The sequence below is a fragment of the Mobula hypostoma genome, chromosome 21 (assembly GCF_963921235.1).
Source record: "Mobula hypostoma chromosome 21, sMobHyp1.1, whole genome shotgun sequence".
In the NCBI taxonomy this organism is placed as follows: domain Eukaryota; kingdom Metazoa; phylum Chordata; class Chondrichthyes; order Myliobatiformes; family Myliobatidae; genus Mobula; species Mobula hypostoma.
In genome coordinates this window covers 10,264,573-10,284,943 of record NC_086117.1, presented here as the reverse complement: position 1 = coordinate 10,284,943, position 20,371 = coordinate 10,264,573, and the positions used below count along the sequence as shown (strand labels likewise).

Here is a 20,371-nt window from a genome sequence, read left to right as displayed (position 1 = left end):
CCAGTACAGCTTTAATTGTGGGAGGAAACTGGAGCATCCAGAGAAAACCCACACAGTTAAATCAGAAACATGAGGAAATCTGCAGATGCTGGAATTTCAGGCAACACACATAAAAAATGCTGGTGAACGCAGCAGGCCAGGCAGCATCTATAGGAACAGGTACAGTCGACGTTTCGGGCCAAGACCCTTCGTCAGGATTAACTGAAGGAAGAGCTAGTAAGAGATTTGAAAGTGGGAGGGGGAGGGGGAGATCTGAAATGATAGGAGAAGACAGGAGGGGGAGGGATGGAGCTGAGAGTTGGAAAGTTGATTGGCAAAAGGGATATGAGAAGATCATGGAACAGGAGGCCTAGGGAGAAAGAAAGGGGGAGGGGGGAAGCCCAGAGGATGGGCAAGGGGTATAGTGAGAGGGACAGAGAAAAAGGAGAGAAAAAAAATTAATAATAAAAAATAAATAAATAAATAAATAATGGGTGGGGTACGAAGGGGAGGTGGGGCATTAACGGAAGTTAGAGAAGTCAATTTTTCTCCCTCTGTCCTTCTCACTATACCCCTTCATCCTCTGGGCTTCCCCCCCCCTTTCTTTCTCCCTAGGCCTCCTGTCCCATGATCCTCTCGTATCCCCTTTTGCCAATCACCTGTCCAGCTCTTGGCTCTATCCCTCCCCCTCCTGTCTTCTCCTATCAATTCGGATCTCCTCCTCCCCCTCCAACTTTCAAATCTCTTATTAGCTCTTCCTTCAGTTAGTCCTGACGAAGGGTCTCAGCCCGAAACGTCAACTGTACCTCTTCCTAGAGATGCTGTCTGGCCTGCTGCGTTCACAGGCAACTTTTATGTGTGTCAGTTAAATTGGAGAACGTACAAGCTCCTTACAGAGAATGCCTGAATTGAACTCCAAACTCTGATCCCCCCCAAGCTGTAATAGCGCCATGCTAACCACTATGCTACGATGGCCCAAACAGTACAAACTTAATTAACTTTTTTTTAATATTTAGAAAAAAGACATCACTTAAATAATATGGAAAACTATTGACTTCATTGATTGGGGCTTTCTAAACACAGAAACATGCTAACAGACCATTTATTTAGCATCAACAGCCCAGCGTGCCTAACAGCTCCAGGAGTCCTAAATTGAAATTAGTTTATGCACTGCATCCTGCCACTTTGCATAGAAGAATCAAATCCCATGAAAGTACAAGGGCTAATTAGTTAAAACTATATCAAAGAACCAGCTTAGATTTTTTTTTAATCCCCTGACTGCTACCCATTGGGCCAGAAGCACAATGTTGTGTGGAGAAGTTTTCCAAACCTGAGAGGAGAACTGCTGCTCCCTAAATCAATAGATTGCCACGACATGACAAATAAGCTGTGGTCTGACAGCAGCTCCAAGACATATTGTAGTTTATTTTGTCGTTTGGGCTTGCCATCTGTGCCATTCCAACTGAGGCTGCCTCTACACGCCGTTCCAAGTGCCTCGCGGAAGTCCGTAGTCCCTGAATAGCTCCACAGTCAAAGACAGTCATTAGTCAAATTGTCTAATGAGAGGGAATAAAAATTGCCCCCTATCCTGTCAGGAAAAATTTTGGTGTTGCTGAAACTTGTGACCCATCACACGAGAACTGATGATAGGAAGCTTCTATTTTCAGATTAGTTTAATGACTCTTCTACTCCTTATGATAATAATATGGTGCCGTGGACATGTATCCTTTGTACAGGGATGATAATGCACAACTAACCGGCACAATACCATGTAATCAATTCATGAAGCACAAAAGGAAAAAAATAATTATCTTGCTCTTCAGCCTTGCATTTGAAAGTTGAAAAGGTAAGTGCAGCCCTTGTGAATGAAATGAGTATTAAGAAAGGTCTACATAAATTAAATCTTGGCATGACTTGCTTAAATACCTGTCTTTCTGAAAATTATTTATGTGTCGCTAACTGCAAATCCTTAGAATTTAATAATTAATTTTGGTTATTGAAATCTGCAGTTGCTGGATGGCAAATAGGTTGGTCTTGCCAGCTTCTGATTACGGAGTCACAGTCATAGCGTTCAGGTTCAATAATTTCAGACGAGAGTGAGCATAATCTTGCTACTGTTAAAATGCAGTCATTTATGGATTTGTGGTTTTAAATACACTGCAGGAGAAGTATACTGGAGTATACTATGAGAGACAATGGTACAAACAATTACTCAGACTTGGGCAGATTGCAGCCAAACTAATTCCATAGTTTTCAATACAGAGGCCTGGTCCAATCACTCCCAAAAAGTTTGACCAATTATATGCCTTAGCTCTCCCATAGACAGTCCAATGCCTGGCTGCAAAAGGAGGAGCATTGGACATGGGCTAGCAACTCCATCTCGTAAAAACTCAGAATTACAGAAATGCCAACAGAGGCTCCAAAAACCTCATCCCTGGGAGAGATAGTATCTAACAAGATGGGCTACACCTCGGGACAACTTGAAAGACTGGCCCAGGACAGAGGATTCTGGCGAGCTGCTATCGGCAACCTACGCCCCAATAGGGGTGATGAGCAAGTAAGTAAGTAATACGTCTTGTCAACTCCTACTGTTTCGTTACAATATCAGAATTGGACTCTCTTTTGCAACAGTAGTACTCATTACATACCAAAACCTCAATGGCGGAGCTGGCGGAAGATGATCACATATCACTGGCAGTGAAGGTGGAGGAAGGCTGCAGCAGTGAAGGGACCCCAGTCGTCTTGAACTCCATGCCACTGGGACCCTGACCCCGATCTGTCAAGGACCTTGCGGTTGCTACCTGTGCACCATTCTCCCCACGGTAAACAAAGTCACGCACAAGCATACGCCATTAAGGGAATCCATCCTACCAGAGTACGTGGATCCTGGATTGGCCTCTGAAGCCACCTGAAGACCCACCAATAGACAACCTTTTCGAAGAACATCATACTCAAGTGATCATACTTCTCATTACCTGCCTAAAGACCTTTCTGCAAAGATTTGTACTAGTTTCTTTTGCAATTAGAAAACCATTTGGTGAAGCACTCCTAAGATCTGGACACTTGATCAGGACAAACAAATGTGCATTGCCTTGCCCAGTCAGACTGAAAATTCCTTACTGCAATACCACAATACCAGAAGGAAGATGAAGCTACAACAGTTAAGACAATGCCAGCTTCAGCTGACTGACAACAAGATCATCAGAGAGAGAGAAAGACAAACAAGATTAAGAGTCATAACAGAGACAGGAAATACATGTTAAATTTTTAAGATCAAAGTAAAATCACAACCAATAAATAAAATCTGGAGGAATAAATATTTTAAAGTTAATTTTAAGAGACTGGCAATAATTAACACAGAAAAAGAAGCCTAAATTACATAGTAATAATAGTATGAGCAAAAGACATATCCTGTTTTTTTACTGCAAAATCGTTTTACTAAGAATAGTAGTTTTAATGATGCATTTAAACAAAAATAAAGTTGTAATAGCGATTCTTTCTCTCAAATGTACTTATTGTAGAATTTATAATAAAAAGATAAAATTCTATTTAACTTCAGCAGTAACATGACTTAAATGATTAGAAATTACATTTTGTTTGTAAGGATCAGTCGAATAGTACATACACTTACCAGCTATCCAGCTACACTCAGTGGCCATTTTATTAGATATGCCTATACACCTCGTTTATGTAAATATCTAATCTGCCAATCATGTGGCAGCAACTCCATGCATAAAAGCATGCAGACATGGTCAAGAGGTTCAGACCAAACATCAAAATGGGAAAGGAAATGCCATCTGTCTAACATTGACGTGGAATGATTGTTGGTGCCAGATGGAGTGGCTTGAGTACCTCAGAAACTGATCTCCTGGGATTTTCACACACAACAGTCTCTAGAATTTACAGAGAATGGTGCAAAAGGGAAAAAAAAAATCCAGTGAGCAGCAGTTCTGTAGGCAAAATGCCTTGTTAGTGAGAGAGGTCAAAGGAGAACAGTCAGACTGGTTCAAGTTGGCATGAAGGTGACAGTAACTCAAATAACCACACATTACAACGGTGGTGTGCAGAAGAGCATCTCCAACCGCACATGTTGAACCTTAGACTACAACAGCAAAGACCACAACAAGTTCTGCTCCTGTACCTAATAAAGTGGTCAATGAGTGTAATTAGTTATTTAATATCAGAATATCAGCCAACTGACCATGTTAACATATAGAACACAATCTATATTTTATCAAAATATTGCATGTTATTATTACCTCACTGATTGCACTCATTACAAAAAAATGTATAATTTAAATTTTGCCAGCAATTTATGCTAATTTGTTCATCAAATGATACACTAAAAAATACCAGAGTCACTGTTGTTCATGCCCACCCTTGTTTTCTTTCAATATCTATCATATTTATACAAATATTCTTGCAATGAATAATTTTATGAAGGAAATAACAACCGAGAAATTGGCTATTTTGTTCAGTAGTCTGAGAGTGAGGAACAAGGCTCAATCGAATTACGTGCTGAACCAGATTAAAAACATTAAGGCTACTAGGCTGAGGGCAGATGCTGAACCGCTGTTCAGCTGACTCTTCCATGTCAGACAGGATCCCCCACCTGACCCTGTCCCGTCTCCCTCTCTGGAGGTTTGCTCCACAAAATGTATCTCCAGTTAGCTGTGCTAATTTTCTGCCTTTGCTTTGATTTATTTTCTTCTTTTTCCAAATGTTCAGCCAATAAATTCTCAATTAAAAAACATATTATTGTCTGGTGATAAAGCATTTCAGATTTCTTCCAATTATCCCAGTGCAAATGTATTTTGCTCCTTGTTGCTAATTCACCTGTGAGAAGAATATTTTCAAAATGTTTCATCAGCTTTAAAAGTTCTGTTATATTCTTCCATTCTATTCCATTGGTCTAGTGAAAATGGATTAAGTTTTCATACTTTCCTGTATACTAACAGATTATTTCCAGTCTCTCATCAATCCATCCTTGCTTCTGCTTTTCAGTCCCTCTACTTGCCCTGGTGAGGTGCCCACATTTGCAGCCCCCGCAATCACAGTAACAGTGATTGGAGTAAGAACACCTCATATTCTGTCTAGGTAGTCATCAACCTGATGGAATGAACATCAATTTCCTCAACGTCCGTTAGTTTTTTTTCCCACTCCTCTGTCCTCTTCTTCAATTCCCCACTCTGGCCTCTTACCTCTTCTCCTCACCTGCCTATGACCTCCCCTGGTGCCCCTCCTCCTTCCATATTCTCTCATGGTTTACTCTCCTCTCCTATCAGATTCCTTCATCTTCAGCCCTTGTCCTTTAATACCTATCATCGCCCAGCTTACATCATCCCTTCTCCCCAATCCACCTAACATCACCTTTCACCTTCTAGTTTGTCCTCCATCCCCTCCCCCAACCTCATTCTGGCATCTTCCCCCTTCCTTTCTAGGCTTGATGAAGCCTCTTGGCCAAGACATCTAACCCGAGTTCCTCCAACATTTTGTGCGAGTAGCTCTGGAATTCCAGCATCTGCAGAATCCCTTGTGTCAGTGATTTTAATTTCCAGCTTTCACCGAAACAGAAGCTTTAGGCAATAAATCGGATCTCCCTTATTGTGAAGGTACTACAGAAACCTGTATTCATCACAACATCTATTTACCCCTTCACCAATACATTGATCAGTGCAGAGATGGCTGAGCAACCACTGCGTTTTGCTTTTCTGATGTAAGAATACATACCAACAACACCTGCTTTGCATTAGGGTTTCTAGGAACTGCCCATAAGATTATTTCTCTGAAGTCAGAAATGCCTGTTTTCTAAAGTTATTCACATCATTTTCCTGTACATAGACCTGGTATTATTCTTTCGTTCATTGCACATTCACCCTAATACTACCCATGATTAATGGAATAAATACAGAGGCAAGTCACTAATGAATAACATGAAACATTATTAATAATTTGATTTTTTTTTTAAATTGTAGGGGAGAATGTGCATAAAGTTAGGGCATCTATAAGGTCATCCAGTACCTGGGGACCCCTGTATATTTCTTAAACATTCATATTCCTGAAGAAAAGCCTTGCATCAGAGCAACAAAACTACATATTATATACACCCACGGACTTGAAACTTAATTCAATAAAATGCTGGACTATCGACTGCACATCTAAATTGCAATGGTCAGAGGACCCAGAGTTGATTCTCAACTGAAGCAGCAAGATCATTGGTTGGGTTAAATATATGCAGAAGTATTCATAAAAGTAACGTAAGTGAACATACATTCAGAGGCCACTTTATTAGGAACAGGAGTGGAACCCAATATGGTCGGCTGCTGCTGTAGCCCATGTATTTTAAGATTCAACGTGCTGTGTGCTCAGAGATGCTCTTTTGCAACACCACTGTTGTAACGTGTGGTTGTCTGAGTAACTGTCACCTTCCTGTCAGCTTCAACCAGTCTGGCCATTCTCCTCTGACCTCCCTCATTAACAGGGCATTTTCAACCACACAAGTGCTGCTCATTAGACATTTTTCGTTTTTCCACACCATTCTCTAGAGATCGTTTTGTACATGAAAATCCCAGGTGACCAGCAGTTTCAGAAAAACTCCAACTACCCCACCTGGCACCAACAATCATTCCATCGTTAGTTACGTAGATCATATTTCTTCCCCATTCTGATTTTGACCATGTCTGCATGCTTTCTATGCATTGGGTTGCTGCTATGTGACTGGCTGATTAGATATTTGCATTAACAAGCAGGTGTACAGGTGTACCTAATAAATTGGCCACTGAGTGCATTTCAAAAATCACACACAAAAGGAACTCATGGGGTAGGGGTTTGCATTTTCTTAAATTTACAGTCAACAATTCAAAACTCTTGGTTTCTATTATTAAATAATTAGCTCTATTTAAACCACTATCAAATTCAATGAAAAATACTGTCCTAATGATCAATTCAAATGTAGACTTAGGAATATTCTTGTTAAAATAAAACCATAGACACAGGAGCAGAATTAGGCCACTCAGCCCATTGAGTCTGCTCCGCCATTCCATCATGGCTAATCCCAGATCCCTCTCAACCCCACTCTCCTGCTTTCTCGCCATAACCTTTTACATCCTGACTAACCAAGAACCTAGCAAATTCTGCTTTAAGTATATTTAATGACAGGGCATCAACAGCCATCTATGGCAATGAATTCCACAGATTCACCATCCTCTGACTAAAGAAATTTCTTCACGTCCCTGCTCTAAATGGACATCCCCCTATTCTGAGGCTGTGCTCTTTGGTCCTAGACTCACCCACTACAGGACCTATTTTTCTCCACATCCACTCTGTCTAGGCCTTTCAATATTCAATAGGTTTCAATGAGATTTCCCTCATTCTTCTAAATTCCAGCAAGTCCAGGCCCAGTGCTATGAAATGCTCCCTGTACATTAACCCTTTCATTCCCACCATCACTCACATGAACCTCCACTAGACTTTCTCCAATGCCAGCACATCGTTTCTTACATAAAGGGCTGAAAACTGCTCACAATACTCCAAGTGTGGTCTGACTAATGCTGTATAAAGTTTAGCATCATGTCTTTGCTGATATTCTATCAAAATGAATGCTAACATTGCATTTGCCTTCCTCACCAATGCCTCAACCTGCAAGTTAACCTTTAATGAATACTGCACAAGGACTCCCAAGTCCCTTTGCACCTCTGATGTGAATTTTCTTCCCATTTAGAAAATATTCTATGCCTTTATTCCTTCTACCAAAGTGCTTGACCATACACTTCTCTGCACTATACTCCATTGCCACTTCTTTGCCTATTCTCCCACTCTATCCAAGTCCTTCTGCAGACTCCATCCTTCCTCAGCACTACTTGTCCCTCCACCTATCTGCACACTTGACCACAAAGCCATCAATTCCATCAGCCAAATTGTTGACAGTTAACACGAAAAGCTGCGGTCCCAAGTTCCAACCCCTGTGGAACACCACTTTACCCGGCAGCCAGTCAGAATAGGGCCCTGTTTATTATGACACTTTGCCTCCTGCCATCAGCCAATTTTCAATCCACGCAGGTGGCTATCCTGTAATACCATAAGAACATAAGAAATAGGAGCACGAACAGGCCATCTGGCCCATCGAGTATGCTCCGCCAATCAGTAAGATCATGGCTGATCTGGCCATGGACTCCTCTCCACTTACCTACCTTTTCCCCATAACCCTTAGTTCCCCTATTACGTAAAAATCTGTCCAATCTTGTCTTAAATATATTTACTGAGGTAGCTTCCACCGCTTCATTGGGCAGAGAATTCCACAGGTTCACCACTCTCTGGGAAAAGCAGATCCTCCTCATCTCCATCTTAAATCTACTCCCCCAAATCTCAAAGCTATGTCCCCTAGCTCTCATCTCACCTATCAGTGGAAACAACTTTCCTGCCTCCATCTTATCTATCCCTTTCATAATCTTATATGTTTCTATAAGATGTCCTCTCAATTCTGAATTCCAGCCAGTACAGTCTCAGGCAACTCAATCCTTCCTCATAGTCTAACCCCCTCATCTCTGGAATCAACCTGGCAAACCTCCTCTGCACCACCTCCAAACCCAGTATATCCTTCCTCAAGTAAGGAGACCTGAACTGCATGTAGTACTCCAGGTGGAGCCTCACCAGTACCCTGTACAGTTGCAGCATAACCTCCCTGCTCTTAAATTCAATCCCCCTAACAATGAAGGCCAACATTCCATTTGCCTTCTTGATAGCCTGCTGCACCAGCAAATCAACCTTTTGTGATTCATGCACAAGCACTCCCAAGTCCCTCTGCACAGCAGCATACTGCAATTTTTTACCATTTAAATAATTATCTGCTCTTCCATTTTTCCTTCCAAAGTGGATGACCTCGCATTTACCAACATTGTATTCCATCTGCCAAACCCTTGCCCATTTACTTAACCCATCTATATCCCTCTGCAGACTCTCCATATCTTCTGCACAATTTGCCTTTCCACTCAATTTAGTATCATCAGCAAACTTAGATACACTACACTCAGTCCCCTCTTCCAGATCATTAATGTATATTGTGAACAGTTGCGGACCCAGCACCGACCCCTGCAGCAAACCGGTCACCACTGATTGCCAGCCAGAAGTAACATCCATGTATCCCAACTCCCTGCTTTCTATTAGTTAACCAATCCTTTATCCATGCTAATACATCACCCTCAACTCCGTGCATCCTTAACTTATCTTAGTCTTTTTGCAGCACCTTATCGAACGCCTTCTGGAAATCCAAGTAAATAACATCCATCTGTTCCCGTCTATCCACTGCACTCGTTATATCCTCAAAGAACTCCAGTAAGTTTGCGAAACATGGGCTGTTATCTTGTTAAGCAGCCTCATGGGTGGCACCTTATCGAAGGTCTTCTGAAAATCCAAGTAAACAGTATTCACTGACTCTCCTTTGTCTATCCTGATGTTTCTTTAAAGAATTCCAAAAGCTTTGTTAGGCAAGATTTCCCCTTAAGGAAACTATGATGTATTTGGCCTACTTTATCATGTGACTCCAAGTATCCTGAAACCTCATCCTTAATAACGGACTTAATTATCTTCTCAACCACTGAAGTCAGATCTTATTTTCCCAATCTACCTGCAGTTTGAAATCTCCTATGATGATCATGACATTTCCCTTACTACAAGCCTTTTCTATTTCTCATTGAAATATTATATCCTACATCCTGGCCACTGTTTGGGGGCTCATATATAACTCCAACAGTGTTTCTTAACTTTACTCACAAGGACCCTACATGTTCTAACTCCATGTCACCTCTTTCATTTTTAACAACAGAGCTACCCAGCCCTCTGTTCTTTCGATACAAAATGCCAATTAAATTTCGCCAAATCCTTTTGAAAACTAAAATTTCAAAGAAGTTTTCCTGCCTTCAGTTTAGTAATGATCACCTGATTAAGACAGTTCATTCTCCAATAGGATTTGAGTTTTCTGCTCCAGACCATTTCAATCGGTTAATTGAAATGGTTTGGAAGGAAAAACTGAAATCATTGTAACATTATTCCACTACCACAAACCATGGCTCTCAAATTTTAGTCTGTACATAACTTAGCTCACAAACTCCTAAAGTTGTTGAAATATACACCCTCGTCAGCTGTGCACTTTGTGCTTCAGCCACCAGCACAGGGTTTTCATTATTAGGATTTCTATCAACTATGTTTACCACACGAATATTGAAAGGCTTAGATAGAGTGGATGTTTCCTATGGGGGGGGTGGGGGGGGACAAGCGGGCACAGCATCAGGATAGAAGGAAGTCCAGCTAAAATAGAGATGAGGAGAAATTTCTTTAGCCATAGGGTGGTGGAGATGTGGAATTCGTTCCCACAGCAGCTATGGAGACCAAATCACTGGGTATATTTGAAGTGGAGTTTGATAGGTTCTCGATTAGTCAGGGTATGAAAGGATACTTGGAGAAGCCAGGAGAATGGAGTTGAGAGGGATAATAAATCAGACAAGATGGAATGGTACAGCAGACTCGATGGGCCAAATGGTCTAATTCTGCTCCTATGTTTCATACTCTATGGTCTTGCCTCCATCAAAATTTTACTGCGCCTGCTCCCTATCAACCACATGCGACCACCCACTCCTCACACTATCGATGTGAAGCACACAAAGCTGTCCTTGAAATTTTGCTCCTTATCCTTCCTTGAATAACCTGTGTAAAGTGTAAGCAACAATTTTTATATTCTGCATACACTCAGTGCCACTTAATTAGGTGCAGGGGGAACCTAATAAAGTGGCCACTGAGTGTATGTTTGTGGTCTTCTGCTGCTGTAGCCCATCCACTTCAAGGTTCGACATGTTGTGCATTCAGAGATGTTCTCCTGCACACCACTGTTGTAATGCTTGGAATCTGAGTTAGAGTTTCTTTTCTGCCAGCTTGAACTGGTTATTCTCCACTTACTTCTTTCATTAAGAAGCGCTTTTTGCCGAGAGAACTGCCACTCACTGATGGCTTTTCTGTTTATAGCACCACTCACAGTAAATTCTAAAGACTGTTTTGTATGAAAATCCCAGGAGATCAGCAGTTTCTGAGATACTCAAACCACCCCATCTGGCACCAACAATTATTCCATAGTCAAAGTCACTTAGATCACATTTCTTCCCCCATTCTGCTGTTTGATCTGAACAACTGAACCTCTTGACCATGTCTGAAAGCTTTTATGCATTGAGTTGCTGCCATATGATTGGCTGATTATATATTTGTATTAACAACCAGGTGTACATATGTATCGAGTAAAGTGGCCACTAAGTACAGTTAAAACTAAGAGTATAATTATATTTTTTTGAATTTGTGCCATTCGGTTTTAAGTAATTGTTTGGCACTCCTATCCCTTTGCTTCTAACTCAATTGATGCCCAGCATCCGTTTTAAATAGCCTACATGTAGTATAACAACACCCCATACCCACAGCATCCACAAGTCTAAAGCAAAAATAGTTAATTACTATAGAGCCTTCACAAGACCCGGGCTTGATTTTTAACTTCCCACACAGCAAGTTCATTGTTAATAACTACCTGCCTATCACTTGCCGTAATGCTCTCTGTTTATGTGCTCACATGTTAGCTGAAAATCAGCAATTCAGAAGAGAGTGGAGAAAAAAAGAAAAGCTCAAGTGTTGAACATAATTCAACACGATATATTACAAATCTAGCATGTGCAGAACCAAGCCGGGAAGGAAAATTTTAATTATCACTGTATTGAAAAGTTGTTATTCTTAAAATTGTGATATCATAACCTGAAGCACACTGAATATAGCACGTCTTCTGGTCTCTAACCATGCACTGAAGGGCTTTTTAAAAATACATTTAAATTATCATTTTGTTACAAAATCCACAAACTGTACTGTGAAGTGTTAAAGCTACCAGAGGAAATCAACCTAGAAACTTGCAGCTAATCTATGTCCATGCCACAATCCAAAGGAGTAAGAAGTAACTCATTTAAAAACATTTCCATTTAAAATTAAGCAGTTTTCCACATCCACTGCCAGAATAACAATAGGCAAGATTTAGCAAGACAGGTCCTAATCCTATATTTTATGGTCTTATGATTTTTCTATCCTCTAACCATTTCTTTTACATATTAACTTTTTGTGGCCTTTTGTATAATAAAAATGTACAGGAAATTATGGGAACCAAGGGAAGGAAAAATGGGAAGGGCACGTTCCCCCTTGCAGAGGTGTCAGTAACAAGAGCACGTAACCTAAATGCAGTTGACAGAAGAGTCAGTTACCAGTGAGAGAATAAATACAAACATCAAAGACTATTAGGTCCTCAAGAGTTGTGGGAGGTGACAGGCAGAAATCCCTGTCAGATTTAAGTCCTACTTGATGTGGTGTGATCCCCAAATCCACAGAGCTAGAGCAGGGTAAAAGGGATTAGCAGCTCACTTTAGGCTAGGGGTTCCCAACCTAGACCCCTTGCTCAATGGTATTGATCCATTGCATATAAAAAGTTGGGAACATCTGCTTTAGGCTAATGCCAACAGAATGGATTCATTCATTGGTCTCCATCTGCTCCACAATTCCAAAAAAAGTAACACACACAAAATGCTGGAGGAACTGACCAGGTCAGGCCCTCGATGTTTCGGGCTGAGACCCTGCATAAGGACTGGAAAGGAAGGAGGAAGAAGCCCCGAGTAAGGAGAAGGAGGAGGAGGGATGTAGTGAGAAGCTGGGAGGTGACAGCTGCAAACATTAAAGGATTGAAGAAGGAATCTGATAGGAGAGGAGAGTGGACCACGGGACAAAAGGAAAGAGGAGTGGCACCGGAGGGAGGTGATAGGCAGATGAGGGGAACAGAGGCGATAGAAAGGGGGCCAGAATAACAAATGGAAAAGGAGAGAAGGGGGAGAGGGAAGTAATTACCAGAAGTTACAGAAATTGATGTTCATGCCTTCAGGTTGGATGAAATATGAGATGTTGCTCCTCCAACTTGAGAGTAGCCTCATTGTGACTGTGGAGGAGACCATGGTCTGGCATGTTGAAATATGAATGCGGATTGGAATTAAAATAGTTGGCCATCGGGAAATCATGCCTGTTGCAGATGAAGTGAAGGTGCTCAAAGCCCCCTTCCCCCAATCTACATAATTCTCTTGTCTCTGTACTAAATTTCTTCAAAAAAGGCTACTTCAGTAAAGAGCTGCACAAGGTGAAACTCCTTATTCTCTTTATTTGATTGCAGTTGACAAAATATTAAAGAGAACTTCTACAGCAAATGGAGGAGTACTCAATTAGGAAGCAAAGTCTAGAAATAAGACGAAGCTCAATCAGGTGTGAAGCTGGGACACGTCTACACGATGCAAGTAGAAATTTGTAACTCACTTCTGCAAAAAAAAAATTGACACTGTTTAAATATCTGTTAACCAAAACATATTTTTGTCATGGGATCCTTTTAAACACTTAGATTAAATGATATAGCCTGTAATTAATTTTAAGTAGTCTCCAATCTTTAATATGGCCAAAGCTACCTTAGATGCAGAGAAAGGGGAACATCAACCAGCCCCTTGCCATCAAGAGGAATTTGTTCAATTGACTCTAGAGCCATAAAGCCTATTCTCCATCACAGAACAAGAAATTCACCTCCATGGGACCAGTAATCTGCTCCGTTTCTCTTGAGGTATGAGAAGAATAGAAGGATGTCCTTTTAGAACAGACATGTGGAAAAATTTCTTTAGCCAGAATCTGTGGAATTCATTGCCACAGACAGCTGTGGAGGTCAAGTCATTGGGTATATTTAAAGCAGAAGTTGATAGGTTCTTGATTAACTCAGCAGGTCGGGCAGCATCCGAAGATCGGTCGATGTTTCGGGCCGGAACCCTTTGTCAGGACGGAGTCAGAAACGTCAACCGATCTTTTCCACGGATGCTGCCCGACCTGCTGAGTTCCTCCAGCGTGTTGTGAGTGTTGCTTTGACCCCAGCATCTGCAGATTATTTTGTGTTTAGGTTCTTGATTAGTAAGGTCATCAAAGGTTACTGGGAGAAGACAGGAGAGTGGGGTTGAGAGGGATGATAAATCAGCCATGATGGAATGGCAGAGCAGACTCCAAGGAGCAAATGGCCGAATTCTGCTCCTGTGTCTTATTGTCTTATGAAGCTTTAAACACATTTCACTAGTTTCTTTAGTTTCACCAGCCTATAAAAATAATATTGTGGTTGCTGAGATTTTTAAATATAAAATAAATAACATTGGAATAACCCAGCCACTCAGCATTTGCAGGGAATAAAAAAGTTAGTGTTTCATAATAATCTTCCACTAGAACCTCAAGCTATTGTGTGGTCCCAACAGTACCACCTCCTTGCTAGTCTCCTCCACATCAGAAAGCAGGGACGTCCACTGTGCTGCTACACACACAAAATCATTCACAGGGGACAGCATCTTTTAAATAAACATGACGGCCACTGACATTTAAAATCAGAGCTTGCAGGAGGCATAAATAGATTTAAAAGCTTGCCATTAATTATCCACAGCTGTCTACAGGAAGCTCCTGTTCCCAGAACATGTCACATTCTAAGTACCTTTCACTAGTCCTACCCCTTTAAGATTGTTGCTCTGGCGTACCGAAGTGCATCCAGCACACACCTGTGCTACTTAAATCGATTGGACACCGAATTTCTGGTCCAAGGACATTACCTTCACAGTGATTTGTTCCCAAATTACTCCTGGATGTCACCAGGAAAAGAATATTCATCTAAAGCTTATTCCAAAAATGAAATGTGGGTTCCAGAAAGCAGTCATGGCAGTAGTCCATCAATGTACGGACAACAGATGTGACCCCATACAAATGTATGACTTATGATGGATGCGATCTAAAAGGAGTCAACATTGTAGGCGTCCTGATCAGATTGAACCATAATACCATTTTGCCAGTGAATTATCATCCCATTTTTTAAAAAATCCAAGAACATTCCATTGTGAGACAATAATCTATTTTACCGTAGAGTTATATATAATACACAGGAATTATTTTTTTTTAGACATACAGTGCAAAACAGGCCCATCTGGCTCAACGAGCTGTGCCGCCCAGCAACAACCTATTTAACCCTAGCTTGATCACGGGATCATCAACCTACCAACACCTTCTGACTGTGGGAGAAAACTGGAGCACCTGGAGGAAACCCACGCAGTTACGGGGAGGGCGTACAAACTCCATACAGACCGCACCACAATTAAACTCTGACATCCTGAGTCATAATAGCGACGTGTTAACTGCTACACTACCACAGTGTCCCACTTAACTTTAACAGATATTCAAAGGCAGTTTCATTTAAAAAAAAAATTAGTAATATATGTATGTTGTCTGTTAATTGAACTTAAAGTAACAACAAATATTCTTATTCTAACTTTACTGTTGTGCTCCCCTGAACACCAAGTGCTCAATTATTTTCAGTAAATTCAGAGATAAAGTGGCTTAAAAACTGTGGATGCAGAAAAAAGTGTTAAGATTTAATTCTAGAAGCTAGGAAGCCATACTTATTCACATTATTAAGTTTTCAGTGTTCAAGACACCAACGAATAAAAACTGGCACTTCACATGGTGACTAATGAGATCGCCCAGTGAAATAACATAAGGGCTGACAGCCAGCTAGGCCATCTTGGCAGGTTCCAACCTCGGCATTGATGCATTCATCATCCACTAAACCAATCCACCAATTCTGCAATGCCATTTGTCATTAATTATGCTAATCAGCATACCATTACTCTCTGATGACACTCTAGCAGTTATTAGCTAGTTATGGCTTTCAAATGTGCAACTTATTGAGTATGCAAGAGATGTGCATACATTAGCCTACAGGGAAGAAGTGTCCAATTATAAAGAGAAGAAATTCTCTATTATCTTGCTCTAACAAACCAATTTAGCAATTATAAAAGCCTATGAACTCATATGGGTTTAAGAGCAAGAGCTTAGCATATGAAACAAGGGAACTTTGTTCATTATTATACTCATTCTGATGAGAGGAAATGAAGTGACAAAGCCTAACTCTGCGATTTTGTTAATTACAGGGTTTTAACAAGAGGCACAATTATCGAGCAGCAGTATTCCAATTCTCAAGAGCCCAAATTTCGTTCTATAAGTCTCGCCGAACTGTGTTTTCATTTCTCCCACTGTATTTTTTAAAAAACATACTGATAGAACAATGTTAAAAATTTGCCCTAGACTCTGTGAGCAGACTTACTTAAAAACACATACCTTAAAATTAGTCAGTAATTTTAAACAATAGTTTAGCACAGCAAAGATTGTTGTATAGTGAGTGTGATCTTATATGATTTAATATAACAGGGCTAATTTGAACAGTTGCAAAGAAAGGCTTAACAAATATTAGATATAAAACAAATGGCTATCATAGTCCAAAACGTATACGTACAGGCAGACGCACATAAACATACTCACATATATACACACACTCTCATACACATAAATAACCATGTTATTTAGTGTATTTTATTTGGTCAATATAAAATTCAGTCATTTTCTCTGTTTTAATAGGTTCTGCAAATATTTGTGTATGGCTGGCGTGTGGCAATAACAACATCATTTTATAGAATTGAAAATCACGATTTCTAATTCAGTTCAACATTCAATTGACACGACCGTTAAGTATTTACAGACTGAAGAACTAAATGTGTTCAGAGATAGGTAACACCACGGCATTTAGTTTTATGGATATTCGGACTTCCTAGAGGATCGTCACATTGTCGTAGTGTAAAGGCTTGTGAGTGCTTGAGATCCCAAGAGTGATGCTGCTGGAAGGTCGGCTCCTGGTAGGGTCACCCATGGCAGTAAGGTCAAGGGCGAGGTTCCAGATAAACAGCAATCCAACCCAGACCTCAACAGTGGAGCTGGCAGAAAACGATGGACATCACAATGGCAGAGAAGGCGGAGGAAGGCTGCAGCAGTGAAGGGTCCCCAGTCCTCTTGCACTCCGTGCCACTGAACGCTGACCCTGGTCTGTCAAGGACTGAGTGGTGGCTGCCCATGCATCAGCCTCCTCATGTTAAACAAAGTCACAAACAGGCTTTCTCCATTAAGGGAACAACCCCTCAGGAGAACATCACACCAGTCCCGAGTGATCACACTACATATACAGAGCTACTTAGAAAGAGAGATTTACAATAATTATTCCAATTTGCCAACAAAAAAAGCGCTCATTGCAATCACAAAATTTCAAGAACACAGGGCCATCAGATACCATCAATTTACTTCAACTACAATTCTGAAGATCAATGTTAACATCTTGATTCAGTTCCTCCGGTATCTCAGTTATTTGATTAAATAGCCAAATACACTGATGCGTCAAATTTTCATTTGATTGATAATAAACGCGTGTGCTCCATACTACATAACCTTCCTTTCAGAGGGGAAAAAAAATCTACATGTCTGGCACTGAATGTTTTAAAAATTGTTAGGCGGAAACATTTTTATCCCAACATTGACCATTCAAGACTGCTGAAAAGAATTGCACACACTTTTTAAATGATATTTAATGTTCCAATAGCTATAATTCCAAGTCCTATACAGCTTTCCCTTGTGATATTCCACCCCACTATTCACAACACTAATTAAAGTTAAAATCTAACCATGAGTGTGAGTGTGTGTGTGTGTGTGTGTGTGAGTATGTGAGTGAGTGTGTGAGAGTATGTGTCTGTGTGTGTAGGTTCATAAATATGCAAAACAACAAGCTCATTTTAGTTAAAAAAAATCTTTAACACAAAGGATTCATTGTTCATGTTACTTAACATATTCAGTAGATGACAACTCCCAGATTATGGATCTTTGAGCAATTCTAATTGTCCATCATTTTGATGTTTACTAAAATTATTTACAGTACAATATCTATTCCTTCGAATAAAAGGTAAGCTAATGTGAGAAAACAATTAAGACTGCACTTAATTTAATTGAAGTCCATATCTGAAGTCTGGTACTGAGGGAAGAATGCCCCTAAGCATGCTTGCACCATTCATATAAGAAAGTCATCACACATTGCGAGTTCAGTATGGATTAAGTAATCATTAATACTGCTGAAGTAAATGGGCCTATTAAAAAAATCTTCAAAAAAAATTAAATGTCTGCACATAAATCTCTTTAAACTATATTTAATGGGTCTATTTAATCTGCATATTAAGCACTAGATCAACAAGCCCCTAATGAGGCCTTTGCAAGAGGTTTCAGAGAAAAGCACCTTTTAATTCAGTATTTTTGGGATGAATCTTCCTAGCTCCATGGTTTATCTTTGGTAACATAACAGCTGCCTGTATAAATTTGTTATGTGCCCAGACTAAATATTTTCCATTGCAAAACACCAGCCTGCAATTCAATTCACAATATTTAATCTTCTTGGTCGGACTAACTAATGCACCAATCTAGGTGGCACTGCACTTGTAAATGGGAATTTTGGCCTCTGTGGATCATACCACAAGATAAGAACCTGCAAAGCACTAGACATAAAATGTTGTTAATTTTGAATTGCTCATGAGGCTGTAGCCATTGGGCTTCTGGACAGGCTTCACCTGTCTCAGTGCTGAACTGACTGTGGCTGTGGAATCACTTTGAGGGACTCTGTGGCCTCATGTTCTGTGTTTTATTCATTCACATTTTTATTTATTGTTTGTGCGATTTGTTCTTTTTAGCATATTGGATGTTCATGGTCTTGATTATGTGGGTTTTTTGTGGATTCTGTTGCGTTTCTTTGTTTGCTGGCTGTCTGCAATTAGAGGAATCTCAAAGTTGTACATACTTCAATAATAAATATACTTTGAACTGCTTGTTTCTTTGTTGTAACATTATATTTGATTATCAGCAGAGTTAAGGCTAACAATTGTTTATCAACGTCGAATGGCCAAATCACAACATGAGCATCACATGTCTCATTATAAATGGAAATAAACTAATAGTCAATAGGTGAAATTAAAAAAAAACATAAGCATCTGAAAAATCAAGAGGTATATTTTCCAGGTGGGTACAAGGTAGGCGGGCACAACACAAACTGCACCACCCAATCCGACATCTGGAATGTCCAAACCACGTTCAAGTCTCACTTCATTTAACTTTACAACCACCAAGAGAAAGTCATGCAATTAATTTTAAAAATATATGAAAATTATACCTAAAAGACTACTCATTTTAAAATGACAGAATGAAGGCCCAAAAATAATATGTTCTACTACAGTGAATTGAGCCATCCCCTAATGAAAATGACAGAGCTCACAATGGGAGGAGGCATCACAATTTTGTTGTTTGCCAACTGAGATACAGAGTAGTTCTCAGAACACTATAATACAGTACAGGCCCTTCAGCCCACAACATTATGCCAATCTTTTAACCTTCTCTACTCTAGTTGATGGGTATTTACATGCTTTCAAGTTACATGAGGTAATTATGACATTTTCCACCAAACTGAGCTGTCACTATCTACTTTGTCAGGAAATAATCTTTTTAAGCATTCTGCTTATGCTGTCGAGTAAAGAGAAGGAAAACGCTTCAGATTATTTCAAAACTATAATAAAAATTAACCAGATTGAAATATGCTGAGTTGCACAGATAATCAGCACTTCGACTTGTGGATCCTTAAAGCCAAGTGATGAAGTGCGAAGGATAGAGACCAAGCCAGAAAAATTCTTGTAGCTGATCGATGTTACCTCGAGGTATTGCAATACTTTGGCCTCGATTTCAGTCTGCATGTAAACAGATGGCTTTGCTTGGATGGGGGGGATGGGAAATCATTACATGATTAGGTTTTGGCCAAATTTGCTGAACATATCTCGAATATACCCGTTTCTCATTATTGCCATGGAGGTGGTGGTAAAGGAGCCTGAAGACCCACGCTCAGCATTTTATGAACAGTTTCTTCCTCTCTCCTATCATATTTCTGAATGACCTATCAACCCATAAACACTATCTTGCTATTCCTTTTTTGCACTATTTATATACTATAGTATTTTTAATTATTTTTTATTACTCCCCCCTCACCTGGTATCACCCATCACCTACCAGCTTGTACTCCTTCCCCTTGACCCACTACCTTCTTATTCTGGCTTCTTACCCCTTCCTTTGAAATCCTGATGAAGGATCTCAGCCCAAAACATCAACTGTTTATTCCTCTTCGTATATGCTGTCTGACTTGCCAAGTCCCTCTTGGACTGTGTGATGCTAGCATCTGCAGAATCTTGTGCTTATAATTGTTTCTTGTCTTGCACAGTATCTGCCACAAACCAACATATCACATCATATGTCAGTGATGAAAAATCTGATTCTGATGTTATCTAGGCCTCACTTCTGTGGGGCAGTGCCCCAGGGACACAGGCATGGCTTACTAAAAATCCATCAGGTTGTAGCTGGTGCACTCTTCTGC

General features: G+C 40.2%; 1 protein-coding gene across 4 annotated transcripts in view; it reads right to left on the bottom strand.

The window, feature by feature from the left end:
• Positions 1-20,371, bottom strand: part of mvb12ba (multivesicular body subunit 12Ba) — a 302,283-nt gene that overhangs the window by 65,413 nt on the left and 216,499 nt on the right. The window contains exon 8 of one of the 4 annotated variants that reach the window (XM_063073421.1): positions 7,035-9,378. The exons of the other annotated variants lie outside the window; for them this stretch is intronic. Coding sequence (XP_062929491.1) covers positions 9,365-9,378 — 14 coding nt within the window. The 3' untranslated portion in view covers positions 7,035-9,364. Of the gene's footprint in view, positions 1-7,034; positions 9,379-20,371 lie in introns of those variants that run through there. 4 annotated transcript variants of the gene reach the window in all.